At 38.3% G+C, this 16787-nt stretch overlaps 1 protein-coding gene across 1 annotated transcript in view; it reads left to right on the top strand.

The window, feature by feature from the left end:
• LOC124545368 (serine protease gd-like) overlaps positions 1-16787 on the top strand; it is a 243124-nt gene that overhangs the window by 150585 nt on the left and 75752 nt on the right. Inside the window, exons 4-5 of the mRNA XM_047124279.1 lie at positions 9758-9931; positions 11381-11548. Of these exons, the coding sequence (XP_046980235.1) occupies positions 9758-9931; positions 11381-11548 (342 nt within the window). The remainder of the gene's footprint in view (positions 1-9757; positions 9932-11380; positions 11549-16787) is intronic.

The following is a 16787-nucleotide window of genomic DNA, read 5'->3' on the forward strand; positions in this document are numbered from 1 at the left end:
TCAATGTTGCACTAGCTCAGTGCCTCGATATGAGATGTCAGTTGTGCCAGTTGGGATAAAGGATCACATACATCCTGCCTGAGTGATGAGTCCAAGTGTCCCATCCACCAGTGTATTCTCTATGTGGAACTTGGCTAGCAGTGCCTCATCTGGTTATTCAGATACTGTTGTCTCCTTTCAAGGGAAGAATTAGTGCTTTGTAGTGCCACTCTAGCCAATGGACACATAGATGTTGTTTGATAATCGACACAGTGCACCTTGGAAGGGGCTGGCCATGATAGCCATAGTGTAAAGTTGGTGAAAAGGGTCTGTTAATAGAGATGTTAATTGTGCGCTATCAGCTAAGTTAGACAGAGATGCCAGGCACTGCTTCTATTAGTTGCAGATTGTGGATGCTTCCCTACACCTGACTGACTGATTTTTAAACCACAAAACAAGCAACACTTCATTGCATGAAATGGCAAACATTATGTTAGCAATTTTGGCCTGCATTAGGACAGGTGGCTCACTTATTTATTTGCTGTTGTGGTGCATGACTTTGCCTCAAGTTTCATATATTCAGTGGGCACAAGGTGCCAGCAAGCTTCGGAATTTTGTCAATGGTAGAACAGGTTTTAAATTGTTCATTTTCTGGCATACTTATTCTAGTAGTGGTAATTTTCCTGTAACAGCCACTCAGTGTTGTGTTTTTAAGTGAGTTTTACTGAAGCGTTCTAGTTTAGCTGTAAATCATGGTTTGTTTAGATCAGCTGATTTAGAGTTGAGAATGAGAGCTTATTGTTCCTTAATTTGTTTAACCTCAATGTTTCATGATCTGTTTTAAAGAAAGCTTTCTTAGGATTTTCATGTTTAAATAATTGTAATTTTCTGTTAAAAGCCACAACACTTTTTCCTGTACTGCTTTTAGTAAGGACTGTATGGCTCATTTGCTGATTGCTAAGTTTTATTAACTGTAGTTTCTTAATACAGCAAGATTGGTAGAGAAAGTTTTGATTTTAAAGCAGTTTTCTCAGTTTTGAATTGCAGCGTCATTGACCACTCCATATGTTATAGTTCTGTATTGATTTTATGTATGTGTGTGTATTAGATTTATTCTCAGCCTTGTATTTGTTAATGTACATGGTGACCTAAAAGTCTGTTAACATTTGATACTTCAATACTTCACAGAGTAATGTAGGTAGAGAGGTAAAAATTGATACACATGCTTGAAATGACATGGGATTTCATCGAAACCAAAACATTGCACAAAATGACCAGCGGATGGCACCTCATATGATACAAAAGCAATAATTAGCATAACAATTGATTTTTAGCAAAGCTAATGCTCTTTATAACAAATTCTCATCACATCAGCCGTCATTCATCTGCAGTACCTGTAGTCATGGGACAATATTGTGAACAGCACTGTACAGTATATCAGTAGGTATGGTAAGAAATTGCTATCGGATGTTGTCTTCCAGTGTCCCTAATGAGGACAGATGATCATGTTAACTTGTGACTTCAGTTAACCCCGCAATCATTAATCACATGGATTGAGATCTGGGAACCTGTGAAGTCGAGCATGATGGAAGTGGTGACTCAGCACGCGATCTTCACCAACCAATGTGCACAAGAGATTTTTCAAGCATGTAGCAGTGTGAGGTAGAATGCCATCCTACATAAAAGTTGTACCTTGCAGTAAGTGTTTATTAGCCAGGCTCTCCTCTAAAGACTTGTAAAGGGGCATCTGAATGTCTGTGGAGGAATTGTAGCCCATTCTTCCTCTAAAGCTGAAATCACAGAAGGTAGTCATGTTGAATGCTGAGATCCGTAGTAGTGAAGTTGATGTTCTAGATCATCCCAAAGAGGTTCTTTCAATCTCTGGTCAGGCTCATCTATTTCAGTATATTATTGTTGATAAACCATTGCCTCAAAGATGCTGCTATATCACAAGATACACGCTCATGCTAATGCAGTCAGTTTTCATTTCCAAAGTGTTCATTTGCTTTACAGTGTACACAGTGCAGTAAAATGTGTTCATATCCTTCTACAGTTAGCATTTTATTAAGCTCGATAAAGAAAACATGCTCTAACCATCAAAACATCCCCACACCATCACCACCACCACATTCTCCTCCTTCTCCATACTTCAGAATGGGAGGTAGCATTCACCACTCGAAATCACCTGTTTCCAGTCTTCCCCTGTCCAGTGGCATCACTCTTTATCCCACCTCAAGCATCACTTCACATTCACTACAGTAATGTGTGGTATATGAGGAGCTGCTCAACCAGTGCACTCCATTGAATGTAGCTCCATACTCACACTGTGCTAATTGAATTGTCGGTAGCACTTTGTACCCAACAAACAACTCCTACTGCTGATTTCACTTGATTCCTTACAACCAGCCCCTGCAATGCCAAGGTTCCTTGTCCATCAGTACATGATGTCTGCCTAATCCTGGTTTAGCTATGATTGTGGTTATTTCTTCACATTTCCACTTCACAACACCAAGAGTAGATTTGAGAAACTTTAGAATGGTTGAAATATCCCCATCACTGAGGTGACATCCAATGACTAGTCCACATTCAAAGTCACTGAGATCTCACAACAGAGCTATCCTCTGATCACTGATTTTCTACTGGCAACATACTATTAAGCTCACCTCCTCATTATACCAGTGAGTGCACCACAAAATTCCATTCACTCAAACCGTTAAACATGTTTGCATTATGTATCAATTCCCACTGACAGTCAAAAAGTCTTGCATAATGTGTTTTCACACAAGATGCCAAAGTTTCTTGGGAAAATACTTTTACATTAATATACTCTTGCTGTACTCACTCTTTTTGAGGTAAGTTGGTGCACCCCCAAAATGAAAGAGTAGCACTTTAACTTTATTCATAACTGTGTAATTTATTGATTTGAAGAATATAATAATGTTTGCACACTCTTTGAAATATGTTGAATAATATTATGAATATTGTCAACATATGTTGCTGATAAAATTTTCTGTATTTTTTAAAACCTGGCCATCACTCTAAATGCTCTTTCTGCCCCCCCCCCCCCTCCACACACACACATATATAGAGGAGCAAGTGCACCTTTGTGTGCTTTAGCATAAAATATCCATATGAGATGTGAAAGGGCAAGAGTGTCTTAATAAAACCTTTCTTTTATGAATTAATAGAGGGAAACATTCCACGTGGGAAAAATATATCTAAAAACAGAGATGATGTGACTTACCAAACGAAAGCGCTGGCACGTCGATACACACACACAAACATACACACACAATTCAAGCTTTCGCAACAAACTGTTGCCTCATCAGGGAAGAGGGAAGGAGAGGGAAAGACGAAAGGATGTGGGTTTTAAGGGAGAGGGTAAGGAGTTATTCCAATCCCGGGAGCGGAAAGACTTACCTTAGGGGGGAAAAAAGGATGGGTATATTGCGCGCACACACACACACACACACACACACACACACACACACACACACACACACACACACATGTACAGACACAAGCAGACATATTTAAAGACAAAGAGTTTGGGCAGAGATGTCAGTTGAGGCGGAAGTGCAGAGGCAAAGATGTTGTTGAATGACAGGTGAGGTATGAGTGGCGGAAACTTGAAATCAGCGGAGATTGAGGCCTGGTGGATAACGGGAAGAGAGGATATATTGAAGAGCAAGTTCCCATCTCCGGAGTTCGGATAGGTTGGTGTTAGTGGGAAGTATCCAGATAACCCTGACGGTGTAACACTGTGCCAAGATGTGCTGGCTGTGCACCAAGGCATGTTTAGCCACAGGGTGATCCTCATTACCAACAAACACTGTCTGCCTGTGTCCATTCATGCGAATGGACAGTTTGTTGCTGGTCATTTCCACATAGAATGCATCACAGTGTAGGCAGGTCAGTTGGTAAATCACGTGGGTGCTTTCACACGTGGCTCTGCCTTTGATCGTGTACACCTTCCGTGTTACAGGACTGGAGTAGGTGGTGGTGGTGGGAGGGTGCATGGGACAGGTTTTACACCGGGGGTGGTTACAAGGGTAGGAGCCAGAGGGTAGGGAAGGTGGTTTGGGGATTTCATAGGGATGAACTAAGAGGTTACGAAGGTTAGGTGGACGGCGGAAAGACACTCTTGGTGATGCCCACTGATTGGCTGCTACAGGAGAAAACACACCATTTTCCTGCCACAGATCTGCTGTCATGTGATCTCTGATAGCATGAGGAATGGGCCATGCACAGCAAAACTGTGTTTGTGCATTGTCTTTCATGGTGATGTTAGCCTCAAAATTAGGAGCTTGTCTGGACCATCTTGAAAAGTCACTAAATTCATCACACAGTTCTGCCACACTCAGGAATTTAGAGAGAACATAGTCTTGAATGTACAAACCAAACAGATCAAGAGAATCCATGCCAAAAATAATTTCACTGTCATGCGAGCACAAAACTGTCGAACAAACCTGTCTCAGTAATGTTACAAAAAGTGGAACATAGGCAGCAAATGCCTAACACAAGGATGTCATGTCGACCGTAACCAATTGCCTGTGACTTGTGAAGCTTGGACTTATCTAACAGTTTGTAAGTTCTCCTATTCAACAAGGTCATTGGTGCACCAGTGTCTGACTGCCTGCATATTTTGCAATTACCTATCTGCAAAGTGACAAACATCAACCTGACGCAATACTGAATGGGAGAAATGTGTGACTTCTTTGCTGTTGCACAAAATTTGCAGTGTGTAGCACTAGAATGACTACCAGGCTTTGAAAAAATTGCATTAACATTCATGAACTGATACTTTTGGGAATGTGCTACACCCATGTTGGACTTCCATTTCTGGAAACTAACAGCTTGAACAAGGTCATGCTTGCTACAGTGATAACACTTACCATCATGACAGGAGTACACCTGGCACTTGTGTGCAGTGAAGCACAGAGGGCAAGATTTAACACCACTTGACTGCTGCCTAGCATATTGGTTTCATTTATGTTATTGCCTTGGTGGAGACTTTGTGTGCCGCAGTACACAAACTATGGGCACAACCTGTTTTCCACTACTTTGTACTGCACAAATAGGATTGGAATCAGTTGACTATTGCACTGTCATACAAATCCTGATGCTCCACTAATTCCAAAACCTGTTGCAAATTAGTATCAGAATATATTAAAATCTGTTTGTGCATGTGAGGATCTAACACATTATGAGTAATAGAATCCCTGATCATGGCAGCACTATAATGATGTCCACATTCACACTTAAATTTGCAGTTGTGTGTAAGCCCTTGTAAGTCTGCTGCCCACTACTTATGAATCTATGTTGCCACCACAAATGAAAGAATTTGTATTGCACAGCTGCCACATTAATCTGTTCATCAAAGTATTTGTCTAGTGCAACAATTAATTCTTCATACGGGACACTTTCAGGGCAGGCAATGGGGAAAAGTTTGCAGGTGAGCCTGTGCACTGACACACTGACAGTTGCAAGAAAGTGAGATAGGGGCAGGCTATCTTTAGTGTGATGCACCATGAAGAACAAGTTAAGCTGTGCTCAATCTCAAATCATTCCTCATGTGTTGAATCAAAAGCATGGAATGATGTTATGTAAAGAGGCACAGCTTGCTGTGGCAGTGTTACAGTTCGAGGAGGCAGTGGTGACATGTTTTCTTGTGCAGGGAGCAATCTTGTTACAATTTCCATGAGCTTCTGCATCTGCTGCAGCTAAAACTGAACAATATGTGTCACTGACAGATCTTGCAGAGGTCTGGCCATGATCAGTAAACACAACCAAAAAGCACAGTTGTTAGCATGCTCGCACAAGTGCACCCTCCCCCCCCCCCTTTCACACACACACACACACACACACACACAATTGTTTTTAAGTTCATACAGGGATGGATGCTGAGGAATAGGTAGGTGCTGAGATGGGGAGGAAAATAATGAAGCACAAATAATGTGTATGGACTGGTCTGGCATTGGTGTGGTGTCTTCTTATATTGGCTCAGTGGTGGTGCCACTCATGCATGCAGCAAAGTGTTTGAACCAGATGCAAAATCGTGGGATCAATCACATGAGTTACTGCCAGCCTCTTGTTTTGACTGCCTGACAGTGTCAATAGTGTATGACACCACAGTTTCCTTACTCACTACCTATGTATTGTGCAACACATTAGAGAATGGGGATCAAACAGTGAGCTAGTCAAGCATAGTACAAGCTATTAGTATTGATCACCTGCTCATCCCTCATGACGCAACATCCAACACTGCTCATCCTGACTGAGCAGGGTAGAACATTGGTTAGCACATTGAACTCGCATTTGGGAGGATGATGGATCAAACCCTTGTCGGCCACCTTGGTGTTCTGTGATTTCCCTAAACTGCTGGGATTAGTCCTTCAAAAGAGTCTGGCTGCTTTCATTCTCCATCCTTCCCTAATCTGAACATGTACTCTGCCTCTGAATACCTCGTTGTCAATGTGTCATTAAATACTAATCTCCTCCTTCTCCTCCTTGCTCATCCTGAACTAAATACCTTACTGAAAACCTTTTATCCCAAACAAAATTCTTGAAATTTGCAACTTACAAAATTGATTTAGTGATAAGTCCTAATAGAATGGTTAATAGCAGTTTAAACCACATTATTTAAAGATAAGGTATGGAATAAAACACATAGCCTTGACAAAAATTAGTTTTATTTGACCTAGTCTTTTGTCATTCATATTTACAGTTTCCTTGATCACTGAATACCTAATCCATGTACTATCCAATGGATCTACCATGTTCATCCAGTGCAGCTTTGTTGGGCAGTAGATGCATGTGATCAAATTTGATGCATTGTTCTTGTACAGTGCATGTTGAATACCCTGTATAATTTTTACCCAATGCAAAGAGCCAAAGCCTACAAGAAAACTACTTTTGTATTGTATTGTGGTTGGGCAAAGTGCTATTACTATTAAATTGTTTTTAATGGTAGAAAAACAAATATAATTAAATAGTAAAGGTAATGGGAAGTGAGTGTAAGAACTGAGGTCTGTGAGGACGCCTCCGTATGTTGTTCGGTTAACTACTACGACTGTATGCATACACCTTACTTGTCGTGATAATTATATTGTACTTTTACTACATTGTGTACCATGGAATTAGAATTGTTGGCATGTTATCCTCCATGCCCTAGCCAGCTGGCTGTGGCAGCACTACTCTTCTGCTAGTATTTGGCAACAGGGTGCAGTTGGTGGTATTTGAGGTTCAACCGGTGCCATGCCAAGGTGTGCTGGGGCAGCATGGGATAAAGGAATGCATCACCTGCTCTACTATGAACAAGAAACATAGCCTGAGAACAGCGCTGTGGTCACAGTGAAGCAGCCATGAACCCTGCAGTGTGGCACCAGCTCCCAACACTGGGGGTGGTGAGCCTGGCATGATGACAAAGGCTGATGGTGGAAGCAGGCCGGGCCTGGAGATATGAGCAAGAGCTGTGGGATACAGCACTGACAAGTTGGTACTCCACTGGAGGCCATGGTGGCCAGTGGCAAATGAGTCTGGGGAGCGGCACCAGGCCTGGTATGGGGCAGTGGCCTGACTCGTTTGGATGGGGCATAGGAGGAATAAGTTGTCACAGAGAGCTCCAGCTGGAACTGGCAGCCAGTCAAAGATATGGTAGTCAACAGCAAAGGGCTCTCAGCTGGTGGGTCGTGGAGCCGGGATATTGGACTGACTGATGCTCGGCATGGGGCATGGCTAAGCAGTATAAACACAGCAAATTGAGAGGACAGTCAGTCTTTCCTGGTACCAAGAGAGGACAGCAACATCAGTAAGGTATGCCAACAAGACCTTCAGTTGCTACAAGAGAAAGGAGCACAAGGAGTGGACTTTAGTGGCCTGTAATGATTTTTTTGTCTTCTGATGAAAGCCAGAGTTGTGAGAGTTGAGTACAATGTACACTCTGCAGAGATAGGATTGTGCCTTGAGTGTAACAGTTCATGGTTGTTACATATCACATGACAAGGCTGTGAGACTGTATCATGCATTGAAATTGTATTTTTTCATATGCTGTTGATGTGTGAGAGTTTGCTGAGATGAGAGCTCTGTGGAATTTTGTATTATTATGCTATGAGCTGAGATTTGTGTGCCTTTGTGTTATTCTAGCAAAGGAAAAATTCTAGCTCTTTGCCAGTGATTCCAGTAGTAGCAAGTAGATGACAGAGGGTCGGTTAGTAGAGATAGATTTTATTGTATGTAAATGACTGCCATATTGTGAAGAGTTAGGGTATAAGGCTGTTTTTACTGTTTGGGAGATAATTGTGGGCCAAGAGGCTGAGTGTTATTATTTACTAATTGTTCTTGCTACTCCCCCTTATGGTGTCATTTGGGGAGACATTCAATGTTGATTTGTTTCATGATTGTGCTGGAAGAGATTATATTTGTTACTCTAGTGCCCAATTCCTCAAGAACTATAGTTGGGCAAAAACTTAAAAGTTTCTTTTGGTTACTTTCTATTCTTGTAATTTATTAAAGAAATTGTTGTTTAGTAAATGTTATTTTTGTTAAAATAAGTTGACACCTCCACAATGCCTTGCCCAAACCCTGCTCCATCGACACCCTATGCAACAATTGCACAGAAGGATATTCTATAAAACACATGTGAAAGTGTGCAAAGTGTAAGATACTGATGTAGTCTCCAAACTGACAAATTTGACATGCTTATGAAGGTGAAGATTTTTTTTAATGATTTGGGAAGAATAGAGGTAGCACAGGTTGTGAAGAATGGCCTTTGAAACTGGATGTATTGCCCTCATCAGTGTGTTTTACCACTAAGTGGTCAACTCTGTTCTTTTTCACAATTTGGTGGTGCCCATAATTTCAGCAGACAGATGGTTGGAGGTCATGCCCATGCAAAATGTGCAGAAGTTTGCAGCAGGGTGTGTATATAACTGCATTCACAGGTGACTAAGCATCTGGATATGTTTGGCATTGGTTTGATAGGTTTTTGTGCCCTTGATTATTAAAATTGTACCATCAACATACATTAATTGTCAAATAGTCTACTTACAAGTAATTTAAAAAATTACATCAAGTCCAGCTTGTCATGTTACTGCGTTCCAGTGGTGAGGTCCACATGGATTTCATTTTAAATTTTTAGCCCCCTGCAGCATCTTCTAACATAAAACTTTGCTCACCACAATGTGAGCTCTTTGAATGAAAAGAACTGCTCAGCTGTTACATTCACTCTTCAAGTGGTAATCGATAGCAAAAGCAGCACTGAAAACAAATTTTAAAGCTCTGATTAGCAGTTAAAAATTAAGGCAAGTAAAATTACAATCTGGTTACTTCTGGAGACACATTGGCTTCATAATTTGTTACATGCAAGATACTGATTTATCTTTATGACAATGCTCCATATTTAAAATTTAATAAAAGCTACTATGCAAGTTTTCTTTGTTGTTACTTTGGAATTATTCAGTTAATTGACTCTGAGGCTAGCTTGAGCTAAGACTGATGCTATTTCATCTTTTGTTGTTTCTTTTGATGATACTTGGTTATAAATGATAATATAAAAAATCATCAGTAACTTAATGTTCATAGCATGGCATCCTTTAAATTAAGTTACTACAAACCCTGTTTGCCACATTGTAGCACATTTTAAACATTTTCAGCTATCGGAACCCTTAAGACATGCAAATGTTACTGCGTACAGTAATCAGTAGGAAAACGAATGACAACAGGTAGACTGTTAATGTCATTGTGCCTAATATTAGTACTAACTGCATTTTCTTTTTAGTTACGGCAAACACTGTGACCACCATAAGGGTGGAGCACACTCTATCTGCAAATGTAGAACCCTTATCACCTGGCAAGGACTCTGGGAACAGGCCATCTCCAGGAGTGATGACACAATCTTCTTTACTCATCAAAAATCCACCTGCAGCCTCTACTGTGCCATCTCGTGACATAGGTGAGAATGTAAACCAGTTGCTTGAGCAACACAAATTGCTATTTACTGTGGCTCAAAAAAACTTTTAATAATGTGTCAACAAACAGATGAAAAAATAGGTAACTATAAAATTTCAAGCACTGGTTGTACAATTCTAATATTTAGCTCATGTGCACAGTTTATCGATGGAGCACTTAATCATGCCTGTGCTTTCATCCTTAATATCCATAATGCTGCTGTGCATACACACTATAATTATTATTTCATTTGTAAGTGATTCATGGACAACAAACAATTCAGACAAAAAGAGAATGAGTTTTCAAAACATGCTGCTACATAAGATTAGATGGATAGATTGGATACCGTAATTAATGAAGAGGTACTGAATTGAACTGGGGAGCAAAATTCGTCACAATGTCACTAAAAGAAGGGCTCAGCTGATAAGACACATTCTGAGACATTAAGGAATTTAGAGGGAGACAAAGTTCAGAGAAATGAAAAGATTCACGTTGGACAGATGAGTCCAAAGAGTCGAACAACAACGTAAATAACATCTGGTGAAAGAGCAAAATTGTATACTTACAGTGAGCTATTCAAGGTGTGCATAAAAAAACCAGATGGGTTGCAAGAATTTTAAAACTGCAGTTGTCACAAGTGGAAGAAGGAGATGATTTTTTTAAAATTCAAAATTAGTAATTAGTTCCTTAATAAAGTTTCCTAACTGATCAAAGCCCCATACTACACTGGGACTGGGTCTCCTGCTGAGTTGATGGTCTTCCTTAGTAACATGGACATGTATGATTCAGTACCACCTCACAACTTCCATCTGCCAGTACCTCTCATCTGTTTTAAATTTCTCAGACGACGCCATACAAGCCTTTCTGGAATAGCAGTCTTGGACGAAAGGATGGTGTGGAGAATGGCTTAGCTACTTCATAAAGTGAGTATGGCTTCTGTCAAGAATGGAAGATAAGAAAGAGATACTAGCAGTTGGCATATCTGAGGTAGTTCATGAGTTGTCTGATTGATTGTCTCATCATTGCCTAAAAAGTCAAGGGTACATGTTTGAGGGTATCTTCCATCATTTCACAATGGTGTATGTACTGCTGCAGGATAAAATATTAATTCTAGAGCTGTATAGTGGTTCTCACTGCAGCTGCATAGTAGTTGTTGCTGCACAAGAGTTGCTCTGCTTTACTGTATAAATGTCCTGCCAGTTCACTTTAGATTATTCAGTTTTACTGATTGTAAGGAGATGACTTTAAGCTTAAATTTTTAGATTCATCCCCACTTTTCATTTATATTTTTATTTTATATCAGCAATAAAATACCAGTGAAATTAATTAAATGCAAGTTTCCCTGTTGCCAGATAATACTTGGAGCATAAAATAAAGAATTTTTCTTAATTTGATGTTGCCACAAGATACAATAATTTTAACCAAATAAAACTTAAAATTGTAATGCCTGCAGGATCAGTGAGTTGTGGAAGGGCCATAGTTCCTGTTGAACTTGTTCTGCATGGAGAATATACTCCAAGAGGAGAATGGCCATGGATTGCAGCATTATTCAGAGTGACGAACATTGGACAAGACTTTACTTGCAGCGGAAGTCTCCTGAACAGAAGGACAGTCATCACAGGTACACAGTGGAAGCAAAGATGTCAGGATCAATGGGTATCCCAAATAGCAAATAGCTTAGGCCAACTGGTCCCCCCCCCCCCTCTCCATCCCCCCCCCCCCACCTTTTGTTCTTCTTTCTTCTCCTCCATTTACCCAAGTGGAAATAACATTTTAATATTACTCTATTTATTATAAAGTGTACAATATATCGTGATCATCTGTCTTTATTTTTCACTGTTCTTGTGTGCTGTACGTTCCTGCTTCCCTTTCAGAGGTACATACATTTTCTAAATTATTTGGTAAATCTATGGTTTGAGGCAGCAATGAAGTTCTTCAATTGGGGGGGGGGTCTCTCTATTATTACACTGAATCTATATTGAAACACTTTTGCTTTTATGTTTGGCTGTGATAGGGAACTATAATGCTGAACATATAAACTGATATGCTGCATTTGCACTTCAATAACATTTTCTTCTTTCTTGCTCTTATGAATGCATTTTCAAAAAATGTGCTTTCCCATTATGATACCAATTTGTTATTCACTACTATGTAATAAAATACTTACCAATTGCATACCTAAAATTCAAATGCCTGCTTTGTCAAGGTTTCATTGACAATATGTACATTAACTGTGGACATTTCTAAATAGATGATAAATTTTTTCAGGAACTCTGTATTTGTAAAGCATGTTTGCTGAAAAATGCTGGCAGATTGTTCAATAACATGTTTTCTGAATTGAGAGACATTATTAGAAAAGATAACCTTCTTATTTCTGAAGGTTTCTTTTTGCATCCAAAACTTTGTTGTAAACTAAGAAACTAACTACTATTGTTTGTCATGTCTAATTACGAAACAACTTCTCATAAGTATTTTGTCTTTGTTCATTTTTGGAACATTTTCTCTTTATTGAAAACCAGCAGCATTTGTGTTGTTATTTTGTGTGAGAGACTTGGTTAAATTATTTGCTTTTTGTTTTTATTAACTATGAATTAATCAAAGACGAACTTGTCAACATAATAATAATAAAACCAACCAACACACAGAAGAAACCCACAAAACCAGCATGGCAACACAGGCTACAGATCAAAATAGAAAAACTGAGAAAAGACATCGGACAGCTAACACAATTTATAAGAAATGAAATCTCGGAAAAAAAACGAAAAAGGTTAGGTAAAATCTCACAACAAGAAGCGACAGAGCAATTAGACAAAAAGAAGCAGAAATTACAAGCATTCGCCAAACGACTCAGAAGATACAAAAAAAGTGAAAATAGAAGGAAACAAAACCAAACATTCAACACAAACCAAAAGAAATTTTACCAGACAATAGATAACACACACATTGAAATAAACAATCCACCAAACATAACAGACATGGAACACTTCTGGAGCAACATATGGTCAAACCCGGTACAACATAACAGGCATGCACGGTGGATACAAGCAGAAACGCACACATACAAGATGATACCACAAATGCTTGAAGTGACAATTTTGCAACATGAAGTCACCCAAGCAATTAATTCTACTCACAATTGGAAAGCCCCTGGAAATGATAAAATAGCAAATTTCTGGTTAAAGAAGTTCACCTCAACACATTCACATCTAACTAAATTATTTAACAGTTACATTGCAGACCCATACACATTCCCTGATACACTTACACATGGAATAACTTATCTGAAACCTAAAGATCAAGCAGACACAGCGAACCCAGCTAAATATCGCCCCATAACATGCCTACCAACAATATACAAAATATTAACTTCAGTCATTAAACAGAAACTAGTGACACATACAACACAGAACAAAATTATAAATGAAGAACAAAAAGGCTGTTGCAAAGGAGCACGAGGATGTAAAGAGCAACTGATAATAGATGCAGAGGTGACATATCAAGCTAAAACTAAACAAAGGTCGCTACACTACGCATACATCGATTACCAAAAAGCTTTTGATAGTGTACCCCATTCATGGTTACTACAAATATTGGAAATATATAAAGTAGATCCTAAATTGATACAGTTCCTAAACATAGTAATGAAAAACTGGAAAACCACACTTAATATCCAAACAAATTCAAATAATATCACATCACAGCCAATACAGATTAAGCGTGGAATATACCAAGGAGATTCATTAAGTCCTTTCTGGTTCTGCCTTGCTCTGAACCCACTATCCAACATGCTAAATAATACAAATTATGGTTACAATATTACTGGAACATACCCACACAAAATCACACATTTGCTATACATGGATGATCTAAAACTACTGGCAGCAACAAATCAACAACTCAACCAATTACTAAAGATAACAGAAGTATTTAGCAATGATATAAATATGGCTTTTGGAACAGACAAATGTAAGAAAAATAGCATAGTCAAGGGAAAACACACTAAACAAGAAGATTACATATTGGATAACCACAGCGACTGCATAGAAGCGATGGAAAAAACAGATGCCTATAAATATCTAGGATACAGACAAAAAATAGGAATAGATGATAGAAATATTAAGGAAGAGCTAAAAGAAAAATATAGACAAAGACTAACAAAAATACTGAAAACAGAATTGACAGCAAGAAACAAGACAAAAGCTATAAATACCTATGCTATACCAATATTGACCTACTCATTTGGAGTAGTGAAATGGAGTAACACAGACCTAGAAGCACTCAATACACTTACACGATCACAATGCCACAAATATAGAATACATCACATACATTCAGCAACAGAAAGATTCACATTAAGCAGAAAGGAAGGAGGAAGGGGATTTATCGACATAAAAAACCTACATTATGGACAGGTAGACAATTTAAGAAAATTCTTTCTAGAACGAGCAGAAACTAGCAAAATACACAAAGCAATCACCCACATAAATACATCGGCTACACCACTACAATTTCATAACCACCTCTACAACCCTTTAGATCACATAACATCAACAGACACAAAGAAAGTAAATTGGAAAAAGAAAACACTACATGGCAAGCACCCGTATCATCTAACACAGCCACACATCGATCAAGACGCATCCAACACATGGCTAAGAAGAGGCAATATATACAGTGAGACAGAAGGATTCATGATTGCAATACAGGATCAAACAATAAACACCAGATATTACAGCAAGCATATTATTAAAGATCCCAATACCACAACAGATAAATGCAGACTTTGCAAACAACAAATAGAAACAGTAGATCACATCACAAGCGGATGTACAATACTAGCAAATACAGAATACCCCAGAAGACATGACAACGTCGCAAAAATAATACATCAACAGCTTGCCTTACAACATAAACTTTTAAAACAACACGTTCCTACATACAAGTATACACCACAAAATGTACTGGAGAATGATGAATACAAATTATACTGGAACAGAACCATTATAACAGATGAAACAACGCCACATAACAAACCTGACATCATACTCACCAATAAAAAGAAGAAATTAATACAACTAATCGAAATATCCATACCCAATACAGCAAATATACAGAAGAAAACAGGAGAAAAAATTGAAAAATACATCCAACTGGCTGAGGAAGTCAAGGACATGTGGCATCAGGATAAAGTTGACATTATACCAATTATACTTTCAACTACAGGAGTCATACCACGCAATATCCACCAGTACATCAATGCAATACAGCTACATCCAAACTTATATATACAACTTCAGAAATCCATAATTATTGATACATGTTCAATTACCCGAAAGTTCCTAAACGCAATGTAACATATACCGTACAGTTAAAAGGAAGTGACGCTTGATCAAGGTCCGCGTCACTTTCATTCCGAACCAGACCTAAGGTCTGAGAAAGGAAAGACAATAATAATAATAATAATAATAATAATAATAATAATAATAATAATAATAATAGTTTATTTGTCCATAATAACTTTTACAGTGGTGGACATAGTCAGTCAGTACATACATGAACAATAATAATAGTTTAGTAGTAGAAATAGAGTACATACAACATTAAAAATCCTTGATGGAGTACAAACATTTAGCAATTAACAGCTGCTTTAATTTTATTTTAAATATGTTTCCTTTTAACATTTTTATGGTATTTGGCAGTCTGTTGTAAAAAAATCTTCCAGCAGAAAATGGATTATGATCGGTTGGTTTTTTATTTCTGAATTTTATGTGGTAATCCTCTTTCTTCCTTGTATTATAACTATGGATATCACTATTTATTATACTGTGCTCCATATTTTCTTTTACAAACAGTATAGTCCTTAAAACATATAATGAATACACTGTTAGTATATTATACTTAATGAAGTATTCTCTACAGGATTGATGTTTACTAATATTCGCTATTATCCTAATTGCTCTCTTCTGGGCTCTAAAAGCCCTATCCATGTATACCATTGGTGCCCCGCCCCAAATCTCAATACCGTATTGTAGGTGGGAGTGTATAATACCAAAATAGATTTGTCTTAAGACTGGTGGCGGTATTATACTAGAAAGGCATTTTAGCAGGTAGGTATTACGAGATTTTTTTACACATGTAGCTGATGTGTTCCTTCCATGTAAGATGTTCATCAACTATAATACCCAGGAATTTATGTTTATCAATTGTTACAATTGAAAACTCTGGTTCAGTATCCACTTGTCTTGATTTGTAATTTAGCTTAAACTCCATTAGAATTGTCTTTTCCTTATTTAATGCCAATTTATTTTTAGTCATATATTCTGTGATGAGGCTAGTGTTCTTCATATTATTTTGCACTGCTAGCTGTTTTGTAGGGCCCCAGCTTATGAAGGAGGTGTCATCGGCATAATTCACAAGGTCTGCATTTTTTTGAATTATTATATCATTGATGTACACAATGAACAGAAAAGGCCCAATAATACTTCCTTGAGGGACTCTACAGTTAAGAATTTTATAAGATGATTTTACTGTTTGTATAAGTCCCCCAGTTGTATGATACAACTTAACACATTTTCTCCTGTCAGTAAGGTACGATCTTAACAAATCTAATGCCACTCCTCTGACCCCATAAGTTTCTAACTTATGTAGAAGAATGGAATGATTTACAGTATCAAAAGCCTTAGATAGGTCTAGAAAGGTGCCAGTAACTTTGTTTCCATCATCAAGTTTATTCAATACTGCTTGAATAAATGTGGCTGTGGCTGTGGCTGTTATTGTAGACTTGCCTTTCCTGAAACCGTGTTGAGAACTTTTTAATATATTGTACTTAAGGAAAAATGATTCCATTTGATCAAGAAATA

The sequence above is a fragment of the Schistocerca americana genome, chromosome 8 (assembly GCF_021461395.2).
Source record: "Schistocerca americana isolate TAMUIC-IGC-003095 chromosome 8, iqSchAmer2.1, whole genome shotgun sequence".
NCBI classification, from domain to species: Eukaryota; Metazoa; Arthropoda; class Insecta; order Orthoptera; family Acrididae; genus Schistocerca; species Schistocerca americana.